General features: G+C 44.0%; 2 protein-coding genes across 6 annotated transcripts in view; both read left to right on the top strand.

The window, feature by feature from the left end:
* The window catches only part of pde4a (phosphodiesterase 4A, cAMP-specific), a 44,322-nt gene extending 26,790 nt beyond the window's left edge, over positions 1-17,532 (top strand). For 4 of the 5 annotated variants that reach the window (XM_056406970.1, XM_056406974.1, XM_056406972.1 and 1 more), the window contains exons 2-15: positions 734-913; positions 1,317-1,353; positions 1,514-1,584; positions 2,341-2,390; positions 3,605-3,717; positions 8,623-8,716; positions 8,814-8,980; positions 9,624-9,722; positions 9,810-9,974; positions 10,087-10,186; positions 10,838-10,992; positions 11,080-11,202; positions 13,049-13,231; positions 13,374-17,532. In XM_056406970.1, coding sequence (XP_056262945.1) covers positions 734-913; positions 1,317-1,353; positions 1,514-1,584; positions 2,341-2,390; positions 3,605-3,717; positions 8,623-8,716; positions 8,814-8,980; positions 9,624-9,722; positions 9,810-9,974; positions 10,087-10,186; positions 10,838-10,992; positions 11,080-11,202; positions 13,049-13,231; positions 13,374-13,892 — 2,056 coding nt within the window. In that variant the 3' untranslated portion in view covers positions 13,893-17,532. Of the gene's footprint in view, positions 1-733; positions 914-1,316; positions 1,354-1,513; positions 1,585-2,340; positions 2,391-3,604; positions 3,718-4,647; positions 6,320-8,622; positions 8,717-8,813; positions 8,981-9,623; positions 9,723-9,809; positions 9,975-10,086; positions 10,187-10,837; positions 10,993-11,079; positions 11,203-13,048; positions 13,232-13,373 lie in introns of those variants that run through there. The other variant, XM_056406975.1, reaches the window with a different exon arrangement.
* Positions 17,533-17,985: 453 nt separating this feature from the next.
* prkcsh (protein kinase C substrate 80K-H) lies at positions 17,986-24,458 on the top strand. Its single transcript, XM_056407825.1, has 18 exons — positions 17,986-18,005; positions 18,350-18,509; positions 18,639-18,755; positions 19,055-19,150; positions 19,237-19,294; positions 19,455-19,572; positions 19,793-19,922; positions 20,021-20,105; positions 20,782-20,860; positions 21,332-21,415; positions 21,493-21,657; positions 21,752-21,845; positions 22,138-22,207; positions 22,333-22,422; positions 22,566-22,640; positions 22,755-22,854; positions 22,940-23,099; positions 24,239-24,458. Exons 2-17 carry the CDS (start codon positions 18,416-18,418, stop codon positions 23,084-23,086), a joined length of 1,602 nt encoding a protein of 533 aa, XP_056263800.1. The 5' UTR covers positions 17,986-18,005; positions 18,350-18,415; the 3' UTR covers positions 23,087-23,099; positions 24,239-24,458.
* The last annotated feature ends 491 nt before the right edge of the window (positions 24,459-24,949 follow it).

The raw sequence follows: 24,949 nt of genomic DNA, 5'->3' as shown, positions 1-24,949 counted from the left end.
AAGGGATATACTTCAGGTGAAAAACGACACAAATAATAGATACCATCTTCAAACATGTTACAACATTCAGACATTCATTTGTATTTAAAGTTTTATACATTTTAAGTTAAAAAAAGTCAATACTTTATAACATATTTTATATGTGCTTATTAGCTAAATATTCCAGATGAGAAATCTGAACATTGGATACAGTCTGGTTTTATTTTGTTGACAACTTTGTAGCATCAAAGTTTTTAACAGAGGAAATTGTGCATATCTCTTTGTATCATAAAGAAAAGAATTATGTCAGCAGCCATAAAAAAAAAGGATATTTTTAGGAATAAAATGTTCTATAAATCAGGCTATGAATAATATATGAACAAACCCCTCCGGAAAAACCTTCAGGATATAGACGGGTAGTAAACTATATACATTTTGAAGACACTAAAAGCAAATAGACGAAGATGTATTTTTCATTAAATGTTCAGTTTTAATATGCAAAAGGCACATAATCGTATATTAACTTTAGGTGAGGGAGAAATCTGCAGATTCAAACAGACCTACGTGTCTATTTTGGATGTTTTCTTACCACCAGTCTGAAAGACTCCTTGACGAACACGACCTCTTTCCACCGACCTCCTCTCCAAGAGACCAGACTTGAGTGTTTATGCTCATCTTGTTGAGAAGCTGGCGGCGAAACAGACACCCGAATGTAATGCAAACAATGTCGTCCCTGTCCTCTCTAACCCTGCAGCTTCGATTCAGAGAATGGGCCCTCGCCAGGACGCAGTCCCATGGACTCGCAGGCGAGTCCTGGGTCGGCGCTCCACCCAACTTTCCCCCAGCGCAGGGAGTCCTTCCTGTACCGCTCGGACTCCGACTTCGACACGTCCCCCAAAACCATGTCACGCAACTCCTCCGTCAACAGTGAGGGGTAAGCACGAAGCCATCACCACCATCATCATCATCATCATCATCATCATCATCACCATCATCATCCTGGGTCCATCATGTGGCCAGTGTCCACACACACACACACACCACAGTTCTTGCACACCATCCCAATCAACTCATGATTGGTCATGATTGTAATTATGCAGCCATTATGCAAATGAAATCGTGATGAATCTTCTTAAAGCCAACTGTCGTTCCCTGTTTCTTGTCTTGCAGTAAGTTCACCCCCCCCCCCTTCATCAGTGTATTTCAGGACACCGTCTCTGTTTAGATCCACATAGGTCTTTGTAAACATCCCGCTCTCACATCAACACTATAACATGGAGCTGCTCGAGACGCTCTCGCTCTCATCTCTTTCTGCACTTTCTGTTTTCACCCTGCAGGCACGCCGAAGACATGATCGTCACCCCTTTCGCTCAGGTACGCTTCCCTTTGTGCACCTTGTTTAATTGCTTTAAATGAAGAGAAACGGTGGCTAATTTGTGAAGTGAACTTGTCCCCCCCCCCCCCCTGCTCCAACCTCTCCTGTTTCCCTCCCTCCCTCCTTCTCTCCCTCCTACGCTGTCCATCCATCCTCCAGGTGTTGGCCAGCCTCCGAACTGTAAGAAGCAACTTCACCATCCTCGCCAATGTCACAACACCCAATAACAAGTCAGTATCATGCTGTCAAACACCCCTTCTCTACCCCCCCCCCCCCCCTCACTTACACTCATCACGACTGCCGGCTATAGTTTGCTAATGTCTCCTTCTCCGTTCTCCCGTGGGGAAGATAATTTAGCCGTCATCGTTAACCAGTTTATGACCATCAGGCTGATGGAAAATACAATGTGCATTATGTGGCATCTCTCCAACAATGCTGGCTGAGAATAGAGTGCAGAGGGTATCAGGCCTCGGATGCATGTCCCTGAGTCTGTACCCTGACGACAGAGAGACGGTCAATAACACTCACGTTATGTTCCTGTGCTGCATATAGTCAGACAGCTGATAGGCTTTTAGCTGCACGTCAATATGATATTTATACGTATAGAGCAATGTACCACAGAATTATCTGCATCTAAAATTATTCAGTGTTGTGCCCTGAAAATGCTTCCCTCAATGCTCAACCACGAGACCATGAAGGCTACATGAAAGGAGAGCGGAGCTTTTTGTCTTTGACTCAATTTTATTGAATGCATATTTTAATCGTAACATCATGTTCATGCACTTTAAAAAACATTCTTTATTCTAATCTAAACGCCTGCTCTCTTTTTAGGGGCATATCAACGAATACATATACCTCCAGTGTGAGCCGAGCCTTTGGTTCCCCCCCCCCCCCCCCCACCAGACATGCTGTGTGTGTGTCGAAAGCCCAGCAGGGGGCAGCAGCGTGTGGTTCTCCTTCTGATGTAACGATGTGTTTGTCCACAGGAGGTCACCAGTGACAAGCCAACCCACTGTTCCCCAAGCTACACTCTCTGGTATGTTGTCAGTTAATTAAAACTCGGTGTCTTACAGTCCCCTCGCACGGCCGCGAGGACAAGCTGAAGGCTCCCACAGTCCCTGAATGCATCACCAGTAATGAAAATGACTGCACCGAACATCATGAGGCTATTATTGAGGATTCAATTAGCTGTGCTTACATTACAGACACTCAACATACAATGACAATGTTAGATAGATAGATATATACTTTATTAATCCCCAAGGGGAAATTTGACGTCACAGTAGCAGCACCAATAGACTAAACACACGAGAATAAAATATAAATATAAAATATATAAAAAACAGGGATGAAAGATATAGATGTATACAAGTAAAATATAAAATACAAAATGAAGTATATATATGTATATAAATAAAATGAAACATATATGTATATATATACACACACACAAACAAATATAATACAATGACTGTGCAAAGTATACAAAGTAAAATGTTATCAATGTTTTGAGTGTTAAAAATAACAAAGATGACAAACTATTTTACTTTTATTTAGTTTTAACCAAACACTTAATATTTGAAGCACAATACAAGTGTTTGTCCTGTAGATATGAAAGTATACAATATATATCTTTGTATATAATTTTGATTTAAAATCTTAATTGTAAATTCAACCCAGTTTTTCTGCGTTTATACAATCGGTGTGCAGAAAACAAGCAGATCTTTCTTGTACATTGATTTATATTTGTGTAAAATAAAGTCAAAACAAATTATAGGAAGCAATCTACAGATTAGCAAGTCCGTATAATCAAGAACTTAATTTAATTCTAAAGATTTCTCATGATATATTGACCTGTCAATATGTTTGGAATTTAAATATTGTGTCACTAAGCTAATCATAATTCAAAATATAGGCATACTCTACTGTGTTAATGATCTATGATTTTTACAGCATTATAAAACAAATAACTTATCTGATTATTGTCTCATGTGAACACGTATATATTTAGTCAATCAGTTTTAAAGTGGATTTTCTAATCTAAATGGGTCAATGTTTTAAATTATGATCAGCTGAACCACACAAAAAATATCTCAACATTGATCCATCTGTTTACAAACAGTGTACTACTGGATGAAAAGTTATTTGTGTTATCTGATGCGGTCACATTGTTTACATTAGTTGTCTCGGGTTATTATATTTATTTAAGCTCTTAAACTGTCTAACTTACTGTGTGTCCGTCCTTCACAGAGGAGACATACCAGCAGATGGCTCTTGAGACTCTGGAGGAACTGGACTGGTGTCTGGACCAGCTGGAGTCCATTCAGACCGACCGCTCAGTCAGCGACATGGCCTCCACCAAGGTGCACGCACACACACACACACACACACACACACACACACACACACACACACACACACACACACACACACACACACACACACACACGTTATACTTTCACTGCCCCTCTGCCCCAATATGGCGCCACGCGTGTGGATGAATCCTTGCGTAGCAGCTGTGTCACTGTACACAAATCAGTATGGATATAACTTCCTGTTTAAGCTCCCTCAAGGTCAATTATTAAATCAGTGAAACCTACACAATGATTGTTTAGACAATTGTTCATTTGAAGTAAATCTGGAAAACATTTGTTTCCTGGGTTTATTTGCAATCCTGTGGTATTAGTTGTCTTGATGAATACTGAGTGCAACATACGTGGTCATCCGTCTCTGGGCTTTTATGGCATTTTGTTCGACTAAATGCACAGATTATGCCGAGTTAAGCACGCGTGCGTACAACTGCAAGAGATGCGGCCGGCTCGTCGTGAGCGCTACTACATCTGCATGCCTGTGTGCGTGAACATGGGCTGGCTTCTTAGGCGTGTGTGTGTGTATTTGTATTTGTTGGAGCAGAGAGAGAGAGAGAGAGAGAACAGGGGGAGGGGGAGGGGGACATGAAGGGGGGTGGGGCTGATGCTGATGTCTCTGCTGTAACCTTGGTTGCTATCGAACAGCAGCAGGGCCTGCCCTTCCCTTTTAGTCATTGGCTTGCCACTCTGACCACAAGCCATGTGGTTTGGGCAACAACCAATGAAATAGAGGGCGATGCTCCTTTAATAGTGTTCCGTCTTAAAGAGACAGCAACAGGTTGCCTGATTTGTTTTATTCTGGAAATTCTTGCACATCACTTGTAATGAATCATTTCGTTGAGTGTTTACATTCAGTCATGCTTGTGACGAAGGACTGAGGGAGAGATCACATGCGTCTGCTGAAAGGACTTCCTTTGTGTGTGTGTGTGTGTTCATTTCTGCGTGCGCACGTACAATGTGCATGGCGAAGTCTCCCGGGGTAAACACAGCCTCTGTGAATATGTTGCTGCCTTTTCGCAGCTAAGCTACATAAATCCTCCTCGCTGTGCCAACATGGAGGTACACATGAATATTCCCACTCAGTCTCTCACTCGTTCTCACACCCTTGCACACACACACATTTTCGACAGACGTACATGCTGGCTCGTCGCACATGCGCACTCCGAGGGGCTGAGAGCAGAAGCGGGCACAGACACGCACACACACACACACACACACACACACACATGCATGCATGCGCCTGCAGCCACACTGCCTGATTAGCTTGCGAGAGCTGTCTACGGCATCCAGGGAAATGGCGCAAGAGGCAGAGCATCGGAGGAGCGACGGCAGCCTCAAGCGGCAGGATTAGACCTCTGGCATCCCGGTCAGCTGAGGCATGGATTGACTCGGAGCAGGGGGACTGGGCTACGGAGCGATCAGGAGGCAGCCTGACCGACTGTGGGACTGACTGTGGGTCTCTGGGCTGATGCACCGGTAGGACTGGGCCGGGCCTCTGGATCCGTACCGTGGGGGGAGGGGCAGGTGTGATCCTCCAGCCTGACCGTCTGCACACAGGCCTGCCTGCATCCCTCTCCGTCTCTCTCTCTCTCTCCCTCTCTCTCATCCTCCCCATCCTTGTGTGACTCTTGCTATTGTTATCTGCTTCTTCCTCCTCCGATGTTCCCGCTGTCATCCAAGCTCCCTCTGCCTCCATCGCTCGATACTCTGGTCATCGTTCGGTCCTGGCGTCACCGTCGCTCCATCCCTCTCTCCTCCACCATCTAAATATTTTAGCCCTGTTTGCCAAGCAGCTCAGCTCCCGACCACAGCATCTCTCCGTTCACATCTCTCTCGCATCCCCACTCATCTCCTCCATCGGCTCCTTTCTGTGCCCTTCAGACGGTCCCCCGCTCCCTCTCCTTTTCCCCTCCATCTTCCCTCGTTCGGCTCCCATCCACCTCTACCCTGCAGTGACTGTATATTTGGATCCGTCTGCTCAGCAAATGGGATGAGATGTAGTCTCCACCGCAGCCAGATCCAGGGGGCTCCTGGTCTGCCCATCAGGGGGACCCTCATCTTCGGACCACGCTGAGGCTGGAGCCTGACTCTGGGCGGACTGGGTGGCCTGCTCTGGGGTGCTGCATGTAGCTGAGGACAGCCCCCACCCTCACCCCCTTACCCTGTTCCTTCGCCCCCTCTCTGGGCAGCCGTCACTCTGGAGTGTCCCGGCGTGACCGGTCGTGGCCTCTCCTCACACACCCTGACGACGCCCTCATGCCACTGGGGCACCCGAAGCGCCCCGGCTCCGCTCCACTACCACACCTCCTGCCTGTGCCACCGGCCCAAACGCCCCGCTGCCCTCGACATGGGCGTAGTGGAGGCCATTGACCCGGCGCCATCCCCCTGCCCCTCGCCTGTACCAGGGGGCTACAGGCTGCCCCGCTCCTCCAGCTACAGCCCGCTGCAGGGGAGGGCGGGGGCAGAGCTGGACCTGGATGCGGCGGCTGGAGGGGTCCTGGAGGGAAGCGGGACGGCGGCAGAGCGCAGGACGCCCCTCGTGGATCTGTTCTGTGAGACCTGCTCCAGGCCCTGGCTCATTGGCTGGTGGGACCAGGTAGGGCTCGGAGAGCTTGCAGAGGGCAAACGAGGCCTGGCAGTGGCCATCTTGGATGTGGATTCATCAAGTGTTTACATCGAAGCATGCATTGGCAACTTAGCTGTGTGTTTGCTCCATCTTCCTCTGTGTCTTTGTGTAAATCCAGAAATCCTGGTGTTAGCGTGTGCCTGTTGTGTGTTTATAAGGGAGAATTGACGTGTTCATTCTGTTGTGAATTCATGTGGTGGAGGAAGGTTTTGTTGTGTCTGGCGGTGGCTTTGTGAGGACCTGTAAGACAGTGTTTTCCCGTACATAATGTATACATGAGTGCACTGAAAGGGAAAAGGTAGAGGAGCACAGAGTGTATTAACTCTGCTCAGTGTCCCCACCTTGCAGCAGCAATGTAAACAAAAAGACAAGAGCACTCGTATTCTTCATCTTTCTATGTTTGGTCTTCATCTCTGTCCTTTGAGAATACACATTGTGACAATAGGTCCCGCCATCTTTACTGCAGGTACATCGCAGTGTCACATAATGTCCATTTCCATCCGGCACACCTGCGTCCCCCATCCCTCTGTTTGTCTCTCCTGCTCGCCTGAGGCTAATACACACTGAAGGAAGACAAGCGGATTGGCAGTGAAGGACAATGCTTATTGTCTCAGGACTGAATGTATTGCGTCCTCAGGTGTGCCAACATGTAACATCCACAACAATGTATGAAGCTGGACGTTGTGTCTGGTTTGCATTCGATGCGATATCTTTGCACTGGGTTACCAAAACAAACTCTAGCCTTTAGCTTTCCTGTTGAATGACATTGGGCACACGAGGATGAATGAGTTGTTTCCCTGCTGATATCATCACAGTCTGAATCAATCACTCGTACAGGTTGGAGCTAAGATGAGGGTCAAGTTTAGCATGTGTATTATTTGGTTACTGTTAAACAAAAGAAGCCTTCCTGGGTCCCTCATATATACAGGTGTGTGTGTGTGTGTGGTGGGGGAGGGGCGTGGGGGGGGGGGGGGTCTGTGGTCATGTCTGTGCACTGTCCGCATGTTTGCTCCATCAGTCAGTGTCATGAGGAAGAGGGTTGTTTGTCCTGGCACTCGGACTGGCACCGTGGAAGTGTTGGTTGTCAGCTATGACTCAGCGTTACAGCATTAGGGAGGGAAAGAACGAGAGAGAGAGAGAGAGAGCAAGGGAGAGGAGGAGGAGGAGGAGGAGGTTTGGGTCGAGCCTGCTGCCTAAGTGTGCCACGGGGCTTGACTTGCTTTCCTGGCTCCTGGTGACTGATTCTGCCTGACTGCTTTTTACGATTTGCTGTCAGAGTACCTATTTGCTCGGCGTATCATGTGACGAGCGACAGGCCGGATGGGATGGATGGAAAAAGAGAGAGAGAACTGGGAGGTGAAAGAGTGAAATATGGAGGGTATATGCATAGAGTGTGTGAAATGGCATAGGAAGCCAAAGCCTCCGACAGAGGAGACTGTTGTTTACCTCAAGAGGGAAGGGGAGGGGGAGGGAGGAGGAGTAGGGGGGGGGGGCAATATAAGTAACGGAGACGGAGAGAGGGAGACAGCAGTGGAGGGGAGGGTTGACCTTGGTAAAGATCAGAGACACCTGCCGACTCCCCTCAGATTGTCACCCATGCAGCCACCGCTCTCGCATCGAGCCGAAGGACTGACTGTGAGGATGCAGTTGCCACGGCAACCGCTCTGGTTGCCGTGGAGATCGTTATGTGTGAAAGATCAGTCGGTCGGACGCAGACTGAAGGGCTTGCGTCCGAATCCCACTGTGCCTTCACATGACTTGTGCGACAGGTGACTCCCGAGCCTCCGAATAAATAAGAAATGATATAATTATATGAAGGCTTGGGAAAGCGTTAAGTGTGTGATGTCTGCAGGGATAATAATGTATTCACTAAATCACATGTGTGCCCGCACTGCACGGACCTGCAGACTAGTTCATGATTGCCACCGTCGAATTTTCGGAGAAGAACGAACATGCCACATCACCGCATCATATAAATACACGGCGATGAAAACGCAGGCGCACTGAATTGGGGTTATTGAACAGTATGTTCTCAAAAAGAGGAGGCATGATTCATCATTGGGCTTTTTTTCCCTCATCGTTTAGTGAATGAAACCAGAATGAGGGTGATCATTTCTTTTCTAGTGTTTGACTCATAGGAATGTTTTGTTGGTTCATATCAGAACAATGCTAATAACTGTGAGGGTTCTGCACGTCTCTACAATGTCGGATGTGTCCGCCGCTCTGTAAGTCAAGTCACTCACTTCCTGTGTCTGTCTCTCTGCTCCCCTCAGTTCAAGAGGATGTTGAACAGGGAGCTGTCCCATTTGTCAGAGATGAGTCGCTCAGGGAACCAGGTGTCGGAATACATCTCCAGTACCTTTCTAGGTAAAAACACACCTGCCAACCTCTAGAGCGAGTCCCTCCTAGCTCTGATCCAAGGTCAAGTCCCGGCTGACCTCTGACTCCCCGTCCCTTCCCCCAGATAAGCAGAACGAAGTGGAGATCCCGTCCCCGACTTTGAGGGAGAGGGAGAAGCCCATGGGTCAAATCAGTGGCGTGAAGAAGCTCACGCACAGCTCCAGCCTTTCAAACTCCTCCACCATGCCTCGATTCGGTGTGAAGACTGAACACGAGGATGCGCTCGCCAGGGTAAATACATCGCCGTCTCACCGTGTTGTTATTGTGTTCATGGCTTGTGCTTTTAAAATCCTCTTGTGGGACGGTAAAGATCCGAACTAGCTGATAGAGAAGCGGCCGAGAAGCTATTGCAACGACACGCACACATGAAACCCACAGCCAAAGTGTGTACAACTGATTCTGTGTTCATGTGCTGCCAAATCGGGTGGAGATGTTTATTCATTTGCTTGTGTCGTGTAGTCGCAAGTGTTTTCTTAATGTGCAGTGCAGTGCTAAAGTCCAAGGTGCTATGAGGAAGTAGTATATGTCCCAAATGAATCAACACCGCACACAACATTAGGCACTTTGTAAGGGCGCGGAAGAGTGCTAAACAGAAAAAGTAAAAGCGTGCTACTGTTGTGATATCCCATGTGAGTCACATGGGTGCGAAAAGGAGGTAACATTTCCAGAACATCAAAACTTTCTTATCTCTCGCTGTGGGAAAAAAAAGTTAAGAAAACAGATTTCTCCACTTTCAAAAACCACAATACACCACAAGTGTTCGAGCTTCATGCGAAACATATTCTAATCCGATGCAAAGCATGAAAAGAACACACAGCTGCAGCGTCGTGGACTTAGATTGAGTGTGTGCTCACCTCGCCCGTTGTGCCTTCAGGAGCTGAACGACTTGAACATCTGGGGCCTTAACATCTTTCGGGTGGCAGAGTTCTCTAATAACCGTCCCCTCAGCTGCACAATGTTTGCCATCTTCCAGGTGAGAGACACGGAGTTTTCACCAAAAATGGCCGATAGAGTGTATCATGTGCGAGCGCGATTTAACTGTGCCCACGACCCCCTGCAGGAGAGAGATCTACTAAAGACCTTTAGCATCCCCGTGGATACATTCGTCACCTACGTGATGACCCTGGAGGACCACTACCACGCCAACGTGGCCTACCACAACAGCCTCCACGCTGCCGATGTCACTCAGTCGACTCACGTACTGCTGTCCACTCCGGCACTAGATGTAAATGCCTCTTCTGCTCTGCCAATACACGTCGAAACTTCTCACGCTCAGGCTTTCATACGCGCCACGAGCACAGTGGTGACTTTTCTCTTGCATGTCTTTATTTTGACAGGCGGTGTTCACTGATCTAGAGATACTAGCTGCGTTATTTGCCGCTGCCATCCACGATGTCGACCATCCAGGAGTGTCCAACCAATTCCTCATCAACACAAGTGAGTCGCAGTCAGATTAAACACACGAGAATAAAAACAAAAACAAAAGCACATCTCCATGGTCAGAAGAAACACACGCGAAATGAAACATTAATAATATTAAAAGAATATTGGAAATACAATTTTAAAATACTAACAATAACACAACAACAGAACTAATGGTGAGCCAATTGTTTTTAAACTCTTATTACGTCTATCATGGCAGTTTTATGCACATTTTGACAGTTTGATGTTTAGTTTCCACATAATAAAATATAGATTATTATTCCAACGAATCACGACAAAGCAATGGACACTACGATTTAGGAATTAATATCAGTGTTTTGATTTAAAGTATTAACAATTAGGGACATTGAATTTGGGCTATATGGTTATTTGATTGGTTATTTAGGTTTTCTTTCTAACTAATGTGTATGATACACTCGCTTTAGTTGAAATGTTCATGTAGTTGTGCCTTTGGTACTGCAGTCATCCTCTGAGAAGAACACTTTTAACTTGTTGCAGGTTTTTAGTACTTTTAATCTTGTGAGCTTTCAGTGGTTTTAAATGAGGATATTTCTCTCTTTATTTGCACTGGGCTCCTTTGCTTAAGTCGACATTTTTGAAGCGGTCGGATTCTAACACTGGTGGTGGGTGTTCCACTTCTCTCAGACTCCGAGCTGGCCCTGATGTACAACGACGAGTCGGTGTTGGAGAACCATCACCTCGCCGTGGGCTTCAAGCTGCTCCACGAGGACAACTGTGACATCTTCCAGAACCTGAGCAAGCGGCAGAGGCAGAGCCTGAGGAAACTTGTTATTGATATGGTGAGTGTGTCGTCAGCACACGGTGTCACGCCGGCGCCCCTCTATCTCTCCATCTCCCTCTCTTTAATGCACCGTTCTGCTTCCCAGGTTTTAGCCACAGATATGTCTAAACACATGAGTTTGCTGGCAGACCTCAAGACGATGGTGGAAACCAAGAAAGTGACAAGTTCTGGAGTTCTGCTGCTCGACCATTACACTGATCGGATACAGGTGAGCCGCTACCTTCCACTTGCTTTATGTTCTGAGCTTGTTCCAGAAGAACTGAGCATTCCCACACTCAAAGAAATGACTCATTGGATGAACTCAATTAAATTGTTGGCAGGTTTTCCATCCAATAATTATATGCAACTCCAACTCAAATTTAGCACATCAGTGCAATAAAATGTAATTAAGTTAGACCAACTCATTTGTATCAAATACATCTAAAATAAAATAACGATATTCATTAAATTAAATTAATTTGTGTTTGTCCAACTCAAAATATAAACTAACTAACTAAGAAAATATGCAAACTCCACACAGAAGGAAAGCCCCGACTGGGAATTGAACCCACAGACCTTTGGCTTTGAGGCGACAGTGCTAGCCACTACACCACCGTACAGCCCTGAAAGTGTCTTCACCTCATGTAAACAACTGATTTTCAGCTGGCGCATGCGCAAAGGGTAGTCCTCAATGAAACACATTTAACCTAAATAAATCTAATAAATGAAAGAATTCATACATTTTGTGTTCCACCCATTAAATATAAATATCTATTTTTGTAATTGATTTATTTAAATGTATCAAACAATATTTAAATGTGTCACCTCGAAGAAGGGCTTGAATCGTTTTTGTGAGTGTAACCTAAATAAATCTAATAAATGAAAGTATTCATACATTTTGTGTTACACCCATTCAAAATAAATATCTTCGTTTTGTAATTGATTTATTTAAATGTATCAAACAATATTTAAATGTGTCACCTCTAAGAAGGGCTTGAATCGTTTTTTTGAGTGCAAAGCATTGGCAGGATGTATTCAAATCTGCTTTTGACCTGTGAAGCTGGTGAAGTGTGTTTACTACTTATTGCTTCTATTATTTCTGTTTTTACCATGTAAAGTGCCTTTGAGTACCTTTTTAAAAGCACAACACAAAGGTATTATTAATATTATTCAGTAAATCCCGTAACTTAATATCCTCAAAATGCCACGGTATGTTGCGGTCACGGTGAACTGTGTGCATGAAAGCCGTGACTCGTCTATCCATCTTCTTTTTTTTCTCCAACGTGTTTGAAACGCTGGTAACTCTTGTTGGAGGTTAAGACGACACGGAGCAGGCTGAAGAAAGGTTAAGTCATCTGTTCTTTTTAAGGCTGGATTATGAGAGATAGAACCACGAGATTCAACATCTGCTACATTGAGTTTGATGTCAGCCAGGCATGCAGAAATATTTGACCTGATTTCACCAGAACTGTGTCAAAGACGTGACTCTGAGCTTTCTTTAAGACGGCCACAGGACCGGAGGGAAGAGACACACACAGAGTCTGGAAGAGTGAGGAGGAAGATCTTGTTGTTGTTGTTTTTGTTGTTGTCGTCTAAAATGAAGTCCAGAGACCCAGAAACAGGGAGGTGTGTTGGTTCACTAATTGAGGTCCAACAAGTGTTCCTATGGGAATTCTTTGATTCAATAGTTTTGGAAGAGGATAAAGGAAGCAGAGGCTCACCAAGGTGGACGGTTCGATTCCCCGGTTCCTCCTGTCTGCATGTCGAAGGGTCTTTGAGCGAGAATCTGAACCCCGAGTTGCTTCTCAGCAGCTCGCTGTCCCTAAAAGGCGGAGGATGGGTCAAATGCAGAACTCAGACTTCATATATGTATGCGATGACAAAAAAAAGTCAACAATATCTTCTACAACGACATTATTCTCTCTCTAGTTGTTGAATGAAAATGAAGAGGGAGTAAAATAAAAAATGAAAAAAATGTCATCATAAAGCTGGCAGTGCTCCGCCTCCTCTCACATCTGAATTCACTGCCGATGGCGTTGCGTGCTCCTGACGTGTGAACCGGTGTTTGTGTGCAGGTGTTGAGGAACATGGTGCACTGCGCTGACCTGAGCAACCCCACGAAACCCCTGGCGGTGTATCGACAATGGACGGAGAGAATCATGGAGGAGTTCTTCAGGCAGGGGGACAAGGAGAGAGAGCGAGGGATGGAGATCAGTCCCATGTGCGACAAACACACCGCCTCCGTGGAGAAGAGCCAGGTAAAAGAAAACCCGAGAATCGGTGTTAACGCTGTCGGCGGGATGATCTGTCAGCAGCCATCCTCGTACATCTTTAATGACACCGCTGAGATTTATATGATATCCCTCACACTCTCTTTTTTTTTTAATATTCTGGATGCAGGTGGGCTTTATTGACTACATAGTCCACCCGCTGTGGGAGACATGGGGGGACCTGGTGCACCCCGACGCCCAGGACAACTTGGACACTCTGGAGGACAACAGGGACTGGTACCAGAGCAACATCCCACAAAGCCCTTCGCCTCCCCCCGTGGGCCAGGATAAGGATCTAAACGTCTGCATTGAGAAGTTCCAGTTTGAGCTCACCCTCGACGACAGCTCCCCGAGAGAAGAAGAAGAAGAAGAAGAGGGAGACGAGACGACGCCAAACCACATGGCACGGGACTGCAGTCAGGCGGAGGAGGAGGAGGAGGAGGAGGGAAATAGAGAGAAAGACACAATGACAGAGGAGGAGAATGAGGACATAATAGAAGAGGAAGACGAGGTGGCTATGGAGGAAGAGGAGGTGGAGGAGGAGGAGCTAAAAGCTCAGTTGGAGGTGAGATCTGAAAAGGAGAGACTTTCCGACACAAGTCCTGTCGAGGAAGAGGAAGATTCTTCTTCACAAGCTGAAGACACATGAGCTCTGCTCCTCCCTCGCACACATTATCTTGTTCATCCTTTTCGACGGCCAAACCAAGAACAAATGAGACGGCAATGTGACAATACAGACCTTTAAATATATTTTTCAAAAAGGGAATACATTTAAAATCGCTTGAAGAGAAGGTGATTACACAGCAACTGTAGATTCGAAGTGGTGACGAGTCCTCCGACTGACTTCGCAGCACACTTTAGGCAAAGAGGAATTTAGGAGAGCATTAGTGACGGGCAACTGAGGACAGCGTAGCACTCTGGGACCGGAATGCACACACACAAACACACAGGAAGTGACACGCTTGAAAACATCGAAGGAGCGAGTCGTGAACGTGCGTGTGCGCATGCGTCAGTCATGCAGTGTAACTGGAGAGCAAATGTACCCCTTCGTTTCTTGCAAACACACACATTACATGACATGTCATTTAGCAGACGCTTTTATCCAAAGCGACTTACAATAAGTGCACACAAATAACACGCACACAAACACACACACACTCACACACACACTCGACTGTATGTTTGCGTGTGTGCATTTACACGAGGGACATTGATCAGTAACGAATCTCTTTGGAAAAAGCCATCTCTTAATGGAGTATTAACTAGTGTTCAGTCAGTATTAGTAATTCATGTCCGTGAGAACTTCAACAGAAACTTTTCTCCTTAGAAAAAGCTACACACCAGGGTGACTTTCTTTTTTTTCCATTTCTGTCGGAAAGAAAAAAATAAGAAAATCCACAGAGGCGGAGTCGGAGGAGAGAAGAAGATATCGAAGTAAAAGAAGATGCTGCGACGAAGGGGGTGGGGGGGGGGGGTCGCCGGGTCCCGTACCCTCTTGTCCCTTTACGAGGAGAGTGCTACTGGTGCGAGATGGCTCTGTGCCTTTCTGAAACACCAGCTTCCTGAACGGAGCTGTCGTGAAGCAATGCATTGTGGGACAGGAGTGTCTGATTCTGTTTGTTGATTGTCTCTTGTTAAAGATCTCTCTTCGCTGTTCATGGTATTGTGGTGTGTATCTCACACGTCCGGTTTACGTGGTCATATGTTTTAAGCTAAAAGTCTTCCTTTGTTGCTCTTCTGGTAAATATAATAACTCAGAACTCTAGATGCAGAGCAATCACCACCATCACCACCATCACCACCACCACCACCCCCACAAACCACCAGTGGACTCTTTCCAGCTTGTGTTTTATTTTCATATTAGAATTTTTTAATTTTTAAAAATCTTTCTGAGAATAAGCCATGTGATGCTTTGAAGCATAAGTTTTGCCTAATTTCCATTTAACAGTTGCTAAATATGTTAAAGGGATACCATAATTACTTCATCAGCAGAACAAATTCCCACTTGCCATCTCATACCCACTTGCACTGCGTGGTTACGTCTTCTCATACACAACGATTCTCACCAAAGTACAAGGAGGAGACACTTCAGCGGGTGAAGTGATGTGAAGGAACAGAGATGAATAGGAAAATCAGGGAGGCAGAATGTTTGGAGAAGGAACGCGTTGGTCTCGTAGTCCCCGATCATCCTCGTGACGTTTGAAGCTTTTTTGCCTTAATGTCAAAAGCAGGATACATACCTGCAAGTATGTAGATTTATAAGATGTATAATAGATATCCTAGTATATTTATATCACGTCTGTATGCTTATTTCTGTGCGTATCAGTGTGTCGACGATGTATCCAGCGTTGCATTCGGAGGACGAAGGGGAACATCGCTGCCAAATCGTTGTCATGTCGTCGCTGTCCTCGGACCAACGTAAAGAATGTGTCATTTTTTTAAAACCAGGATGGTAAACAATAGTTATCAACCTGGAGGAAATAAGGAATGAGAGGCGTTGAGAATGAATAAGGATGTTTGAATCTCACCAGATTATTTGATTTGTTGACATGCCGGAGTTGATGCGTGCATGTGTTTGTTGACTTGTTGTGTTGTCACGAATAAGCGAGCGAGTGACAGGAGGTAGAGGGCGGGATGCTCAAGATGTTGTCATGTGTCGCGGGTTCCCTCCCTCGGCATCACCACACTGTTGTCGAACGGCGTTCAGTCTTCGATCGGCACACCTTAAATAGGTCACGGTTTGTTTCTGTGTTGTTGCTTTTTTTCTCACAGGGTAAACAAACAAGACAAAGAAACAAAAGAACATGAATGTGGTTCTTTCTGAGGGTGAGTTTCTGCAGGTCAGTAACTGAGCTTATCTGAAATGGCCACAGCTCGGTGCAACAGAAGCCTGTGTGTTTGATCTGCTCCGCGGTCGGAGGGAGCAGCTCTTCCGGGCCTCCACACAGGCTTTCATCTTGTGGAATGGGGATCCGGGATTACTATTGCAGTTACTTAAATACAGGATTCCCATATGCATCGGCCTTTTATTTTGAAGATGTTGCTTTGTTTTTGTGGCTTCTTGTTATGTCATAAGCTATAAAAAAACATTAATATTTACTTGCCATACAAACACGATACTGTAGCAATTGTTTCTTATTCAGAAATTTATTCAATTGATTGATTGCTGCCATTCTTTTTAAATGATGAAAAGAGAACCATGGGAAGTGTTTTCTTTGAACAGTTTGTGTACAGTTTATTTTTATATCATTCTGGTGGATGGAAAATGAATCACGTGTTGATGATATATATATAGCTATAAGCATTACCACTCTTGTATATAATGTAATATTGGATTGTAAATGATAAATTTATCCAAGTCACAATGATTGACAAACAACCCATTAAGGTTGTGAAGTGAATAACTAGAAAACTGCAGGCCACAGCTTCACCGTTTCATTCTCTGGTTATGTTCCCGCTCACATGTGCTAAATTTTTTTTTACCCGTCCACATTTATTGTTAAAATCAAATATATTTGTACCAGCACTTTATTTCGTCAGGTTTTGAGGCAGACAGTGTGTTTCAGGTAGTGTACAGTCTGTGCTGGTGGTTTGGTCATTGGCAGTCACCTGTTGATTATATCCCATTGGGCCAAATCACAAACCGTTATTGTGCAGTAGTCAATGTTAACCCCTTTTCTAGAGACATAATCAAACAAACTAGTCAATCTCTATTAAAGGTCCGTGTGAGATTGAACTAATTTGACTGATAAAGTCAAATGTGAGATGGTGTCGTCACATGTGACATGTTCAAAGGAAATAAATGTGTCCTTATCTAACTTGGCCATTTCTAGTACTATCAACACTTTAATCAGTATCCTGATAGCCTACATGTCCGTCCAGTGGTGGCCTAACTAGCCGGTTCCCATCTGGGTTGCTGTCAGGTCACTTTGTCGCAGAATGACTCCCTCTGTGAATAATTCTCTGGGCTTTAATTCATGTGTTTGTTCACAAGTACGAAAGATTATTCAAGGGGAAAAAACAACATGAAATGATTGTAATATTTGTAAATGATCTTGCTGTAATGTGTGAAATGTGTCCAAGTTATTTTTTATTATATTATTTTTATGAAAGTTTTTCCTCTCAACAGAGCTGAGGTGTCATTTTGTGAATAAATGCATTTAATAAGCAAACATCTATATATAAAACAATACTATAGTATATCAGTATATTTTTCTTTTATTTCACTGTTCGGTACTGTAAAGTGTGTTAAAAATACAAATAAAGTAAGTTTTTTATATTAAATGCGATACCACTGTCATGTTTGCTGTTATTACAGTTTCCTTTTTATGCTAATCCACTCTTTACTGGTTTATTAAATCAGCACTTTATTTGTTTGTATTGTATTGTTATTAATCCAGGGGCTGGTGGTCTAATCCGATTTATAACTATAACAAATCCAGAAATACTGCATTATTAACTGGATATTGCCAGCAACGTCCCTTAAATGTGAAATACATTTAAATTATATTTTTACAAAAACATCTGCCCTGATGTTATTCACGTGTTAGTTTTGTGAAGAAGGACGACTACCTGCACCTGACCTGTCTCTGGCACGAGATGGCTGCATCCTCCCCAGAATCCTCTACTTCAGGCGGGGGGCACTCTCCACCAATCACAGGGGCTAATAAAAGCGTCGTCCAATCAGAGTGAAACAAGACAGAATGGGTTTGAGTTATACGCATGCGCTTTAACAGTACGGAACTCGACGGTGTAGTGACCGGTAATGATTAGCTATTAGTTTGTCCAAGACTTTACAACAAATATATGTTGTCCTTCTCCACTTTATTATTCTTGTACGCTATGCATATGGTGATTTTTTTTGCACCGACACACGTACTCTTGCTACTTTTTTATTTACGTGTTGGTTTATAGGTTGCTATCAGCTAAATTCGCGTGTTAGCACGAATCTGTTAGCTCTCGGCTATCGAACAAGAAGTCGTTGTATTCTGTAAAAAGTCTCAGTCACTCACTCTGGCTCTGACCCGTTTCTCTTTCGTAACATGATCGTCTATTTCACGGCATGTTCATAACAAGTTGTGACATAAATATTGAATTCATCTGCAGAGTCTGTCTGATTGAGGCGTTTCCGGTGCAGCAGAGTGTCGCTTCATCCAGTGGAGCTGCATAATCATGGTGTCCTGTCAGATCCTGCTGCTGCTGCTGCTGCTGAGTGTGGGAGTCTCGGCGGTGGAAGTCCAACGCCCTCGCGGAGTCCCTTTGTCAAGTAAGCATTTGCAACTTAATAACTATTACGTAAAGCTGTGTAGTTGATGGGGTGACAGTTCAAAATGAGTTTTCTGTAGCGTTGGAGCTGTTGTGTCACTGACTCTTTCCTTCTGCTCGACCTCTGAAGAACGGCAGTTCTATGAAGAGGGAAACCCTTTTACTTGCCTGGATGGCTCCCGCACTATTCCCTTTGACAGAGTGAATGACGACTACTGCGACTGTCAGGACGGCTCTGATGAGCCAGGTGGGTTTAACCTGAATATTGGAGTTTCCTGTTCTATTTGTTCATCACATCATCATCACATGTCATTTAGCTGACGCTTTTATCCAAAGCGACTTACAATCCCGTTGCATTCATACACCGTAGACGCAGCTACAGGGAGCAGTTCAGGGTTAAGTGTCTTGCTCAAGGACACATTGACTAGGATGGGGATTCATTCACAGTTCACTGATTTAATAATGCAGTTAATATGTATAGGAGGCCTGCTTTTATATGTTTAATTTAGTCTGGTTATGACAGTTTATTGTCACATTTATTTGCAGGCACTTCTGCTTGTCCCAATGGCAGCTTCCACTGCACCAATGCAGGTTTCAGATCTGGCTTCATCCCTTCCTCCCGCATCAATGACGGAATCTGTGGTATGAGGTTTAAATTGTTATTCCTATTTATTTTCAGGTGTGTTGTGTGGCCAGGATTTCTTAAAACATCTGTGTTTCTTGTTCAGACTGCTGTGACGCAACAGATGAGTACAACAGTGGTGCTGCCTGTCAGAACACCTGCAGGTGATTATACATTAATGATTCATGCATTCTTCAGTCAAACCACGATTTCCCGATTTAGCCTGTACTTGTATTAACATACACGCCTACTTTCCAGAAAAGGTTACATGTTTTGTTTTTGTCTAGTTTGACATTTTTTCTTTTTATCATGTGTGATTTTTAGGGACATGGGGCGCAAAGAGAGAGAGGGCATGCAGAAGATGGCAGAGATCGCCAAGGAGGGCTTTATGCTTAAACAACAACTTATCCAGGAGTCCAAGAGGGGCCTCGAGGAGAAGAAGGTGTGAAGAAACAGAACCCCTTTATTTGAATGTGTAATAATCAACGTCATGGGCTCTGCGATATGGATTATCGCATTGTCAAATATGTTTTCATTGCAAGATACTGACACGTCAGTCGAGGTGTTAGAAGGTGTCTCTTGTTTCATAAATTGAATGGAGTTTTAAGGTATTGTGAGGATCTGAAATTGGTTAATGGCGTTATTTTAATTTGTTTCAACAGGCCAAACATGCAGATATTGAGGTTAATAAGAATGATTTGGAGAAGACGGTTGAGGCTCTGAGAACTGTGAAGGAGACCGCTGAGCAGCCAGAGAAAGAAGCCAAAGAGCGCCATCTAAAGGCCTGGGAAGGTAAATTAAGATATGATGGCATATCACTTTAGTGTGTATGTGCGAGTGTTTGTGTGTGTGTGCGCGCTTATGTCTCCAAAATTATCCTGTTGTTTCAGATCAAAAGGCTGTTATTCAAATGGCGAAGGACAAGGTTAAAATGGCTGAGGTGTTTGTGGAACTGGACGATGATGCAGACGGCTTGTGAGTATCATCACCCCGCAGAATGATTAGTGAGGCAGCTCACCAGGCACGACTTAACCCTTGTGTTGCCTTCGGGTCATTTTGACCCGATTCAATATTTAACCCTCCTGTCGCCTTCGGGTCAATTTGACCCGATTCAATGTTTAATGTCGGTGTTCTTTCGGGAGTCAACAAACAAACATAAAGTACCTCACACTTAAACTTGGAAAACAATATTAATTCTAATAATGTTCTGGAGATTTTAATAGCTGGGGTCATATTGACCTCAAGGGTAAAATATGTTATTAATTATAAAGGTAACAGGAGGGTTAAACATTGAATCGGGTCATATTGACCCGAAGGCGACAGGAGGGTGAAACATTGAATCGGGTCAAATTGACCCGAAGGCAACACAAGGGTTAAAAAACAAAGTTAAATATACTAGTGCAGAAGAGATGCAGCAGTTGTTAATCTGGAGCAATATTTAATTTAAGTTGTCTTGTTGTTCTGTTCCTTATTATTAAAACCTGATGGAGACATCATTTTGGTAATATGTTATTGCTCTTTAAAAAGATTATATGTTCATGCCTTTCTTATGTCCACTTTGTGGGATTATTAGTGTGATAGTAGTTCAGTGTTTTTGAAGTTGGATTTGTTATTGATTGAAACTCAGTTAATGATGTATTTTTTGTGTCAGTGTCTCGGTGGCGGAGCTTCTGTCCCACTCTGAGCTCGACTCGGATTCAGAGGATTCATTCACAGATGCAGAAGCTCAGGTCAATATTTACTTTTTGATTTGTTCTTAGAAAAACACAAATATTAAAGTGTAGTTATTGTTTGGGCTGTACTAAATTAAGCTTTGAATGCCATAAAAAAAAAAACATCCTTGAACAAAACCCTACATTTAAATAAAGTTCTTATCTGATTTAATTTGATATATTAATTCAACTATCTTAAATAAGTAAACATAAATTCATGCGCTGAGGTGAGCTGAGTGTTTTGAAAGTCGAAGGAGGGTGGACTATTGCAAGCAATATTAGTGTTGCCTCGTCTTACTGTGCAGAAAAAACGGCAGTTTAACACGATGAATATACATGCAAAGAAAAAAAAGTGGGCAGCATTCAAATGATTTTAGTATTTTTATGTCAACATTATGAATGAAACTTCTGACTGTTCGGTACGAAATACAATTGTAACTCATCTCACGGAGCAAAGACACGCATGAACATTGTCTTTGCTTTGTGTAGGGACTGTTGGGAGGAGTGGACCAAGTGGACTCTGCAGCTTTTGAGTCCGTTTGGAATGTTATCAAAGAAAAATACAAATCCGAGGTAAGAGCCTGATGATTGTTCTAGTTATCTAGCCGCGCCGGAAATGTTCTCTAACTGTGAGACGTTCTTGGCTTCAGGCCATCCCAGACCCCCCAGCGCCGGTGGAGACTCCACCGGAGGAGGTCAGGGAGCCAGAGTCTGACAATGACTCCGAGTTGTACCCTGAGGAAGACATCCCAGACGAAGAAGAGGACGATGAAGAAGAGGACGAAGAAGTTGACTCGGATGACAGAGACTTTAAGGTAAGCCCACGGAGTTTCTCCGGTAAACCGATGCTGGATGATTCACATTTATTTTTCTCCTAGTGAGTCACTTTAATCTGTGTTCGATATGCAGAGCCCTCCTCCCACACAGACCCAAGAGAAGAAGGATGACGATGATGAGGGGACCATGCCGAGTTACGACGAAGAAACGCAGAGCCTCATTGATGGTGAGTCTATGTATGAAAGTGAGTCATACTGTGAAATGCTAAAGGGGGGAAAAAGCGCAGATGTGACTGCGTACCTATTGATGTACGTTTTAATATCATCACTCCTCCTGGTCGCGATAGAGAAGTTGTTTCTCAGAAGAAGGATGTGATTAATTGAACAGATGTGTTGCCTTTCGTTGGTGTCTCTTCTCAAAAGCATCGACGGGAGAACATTATTTGATCGGACTGTGAGCGCACGCTTGTATGGATTACGACTGCATTTACATATTTAAATTCTGTGCATTGCTCCCAGCTGCTCAGAAAGCCAGGGATGCATTCGACGAGGCAGAGAAAGCTCTCCAGGAAGTCGATGATCAGATCAAGTAAGTACTCTGAATATGAAGGAGCCTCTCTGCCAATAATGCAATCTCTGCAGTTTAAATATAAACGGCTACAATGGATCAAGAAAAATGTACAAAAACATGTTTGATTTGTTTTGTGTTTGCAGGAACCTCGAGAAGGAAATCTCCTTCGACTTTGGACCCACTGCTGAGTTTGCCTACCTCTATAGCCAGTGTTACGAGTTGACTACGAGCGAGTATGTGCACCTTTTATTAATTATTATTATTAGGGCCCGAGACCCGACTAAGTCGTTTGAGGACCTATTGTTATTCTAATGTTTGTTATTGTTATTTGTTGTATGTGCCTACTTCTGAAGGACTGTTAATCCTTTGTCTTCAGGTATATCTACAGGCTTTGTCCATTCAACAGAGTTACACAGAAACCCAAGTTTGGTGGATCAGAAACTAACCTCGGGTAAGAGGTCGATCTTGTTTCTTAATACTTTGAGTTTTGCGCAGTTTTAAACGTTTTCATTTTTTATTCGCACTTGGCTCTTCCCATACTTTCCTTAATGTTCTGTTTCTGTAGCTCATGGGGACAATGGGCCGGTCCCGAAGACAACCTCTACTCTGTGATGAAGTATGACCATGGGACAGGGTGCTGGCAAGGCCCCAACCGATCCACCACGGTGAGCCTCTCCGCTGACACCAGGTTGGAGTTTAACTCTCATTGGACAAAGCGCAGAAAAAAAGACGTTGTCTGTTGTCTTTCAGATTAAAGTGACGTGTGGAAAAGACACCGTTCTGGTCTCTACCTCGGAGCCCAGTCGCTGCGAGTACCTGATGGAGTTCATCAGCCCTGCTGTCTGCCAGGAGCCCTCAAGCCTGGATTCGGAGCTTCATGACCACACGGAGCTCTAAATCCATTTCATTGGTGAGTATCCGACTTTTGTGTGTTTGTTGAAGCAAACCTTGAAACCGAATTGTGACGATCGCTCACATACACGTACAGTGCTGTCTGCTGGAGGACTGCCTCGGTTCCCCTGTCGGATCGTAATTCTATCGGAGAAGTCGTGTTTTTGAGCAGAAAACATTCGGCATCTTCAATAACAACCGATTTCTAAATAGTGTGCACGCAAACTAGATACAAATCATTGACAGTCAGAGCGGCACAACGTGAAGGTTTAGGGGTTCAACACGTTGGCCCTCGGGCAGTTATGAAGAAGAGCAAGACGGCAGCAGGAGAACGGTAAAGGCAACTTAAGTTTGACGTCGTTTGAATAAGATAATAATTAAATGATTTGGTGAATTAGTGAGACAGATCCCACATTCTGAGGGCTGCCACAGTCGTGTATTCTCAACTCCCTGAAGCATGTCATCATCAGTTACTGCAGACATCTTAAAAACGTGTTTAGTTGTTTGTGACTCGAGTAGTTTATGGCTGTTTGTCATTTTTTGTCGAGCATTTAGTGACTTGGAAAGCACAATAAATGGGAGTATTTTTATTTATTCTTTATTTTTTTAACATTATTTATCGGGGTTTTCTGTAACTGCAAATACTGGGAGAGCCTTCGCATCATTTAATTATTGGGTACAATCGAAGTTTGGTGAAATCATGTTGTGAGCTTTCCTGCCCGGCTCAGCCCTGATGTTGGACAGAGTGAATGGATATCAGGTGTAGCTTCCCTTAAAATAAACCAGAACTATTAAAGGTACTGTCAGTTATTTAACTTTTCAGATGGACTCTGTGTGTAAAATGTTTTTCCTCTTAGTTTTTATGATTGACGGTAATGTTGCAGACACGGTGTTGGACTTAGCCGAGCTTTATGATGTTGTGTGTTTGACTTAAAGGTCTTTTGAAGCGAGTGTTTGTGAGAGGGTCTGTTATTGTTGACCGAAATAAACACAGAAAAACCCCAAATCTAAGTGCCGCCTCCAAGAAGTAGATTCTCATCACAGGTGTGAAAGCTGAGTCCTTCGGAAAAGAAACCACCTGGGGTTTAATTTCCACTAAATTGCCTTTTCATTTGAACAACTAGGAAGTCGTGATAAACGTGCGCTCACTTCTTGCAGGTTGTTCTTGAGGGACCAGTCACCGCGGCAACCGGAAGTTGCCACGAGAGGCCAAACCTGGGCATCGATAAACAATTGAGTATAAATTATGGAAATTCCAATGAGTCGTTAAATGAGTTCTACTCATCCAATTTCCACTGTTGCCTGTTAATGTATTGTTTCTCTGATTTGTCAGATGTAGTCATTCCATTGTTTTCCAATAAAGTAAAATTTTATCATATTCCAAACCTGTGTTCATTTCTAAATCTATCTTCTTGTCACTAAACTCTCAATCAATACTGGCGGCTTCCAAATAAGGTGTGTGCCGTTTTCATGATCTGTCGTAGTATTTATTACATAAATACTTCTAATATCTCGGTGCTGTCAAAAGCAGTGTACAAATATTAAAACACTGTCGTTTTCCGCCACTAGGGGTCTCTCAATCAAAACGATAACAGAAGGAGTAGTGTTGCATCATGGGAGTTGTGGTCTTCACCAATGTTGCCTGCTAGGATTCCTTCAGCGTTCAGGAGGTTTCTGCTAAAAGCCGAATTATCTGGATAAATATATAGTTGAATAGATTTTTTTTTAAATTCAATTCATAACATCTTCTGGATGAATCATGCTCAAGGGGATACAAGCAAACCAAATCTAGATATAATTACAAATTTCTCCTTTTGAAATTGTAGGACACATTTGGGATAATGTGAGTACACAATGCAAAATATATAA

Source organism: Pseudoliparis swirei, chromosome 23 (assembly GCF_029220125.1).
Source record: "Pseudoliparis swirei isolate HS2019 ecotype Mariana Trench chromosome 23, NWPU_hadal_v1, whole genome shotgun sequence".
Taxonomy (NCBI): Eukaryota; Metazoa; Chordata; class Actinopteri; order Perciformes; family Liparidae; genus Pseudoliparis; species Pseudoliparis swirei.
The sequence above is the reverse complement of the archived record's forward strand: the minus strand, read 5'-3'. Positions and strand labels throughout refer to the sequence as shown.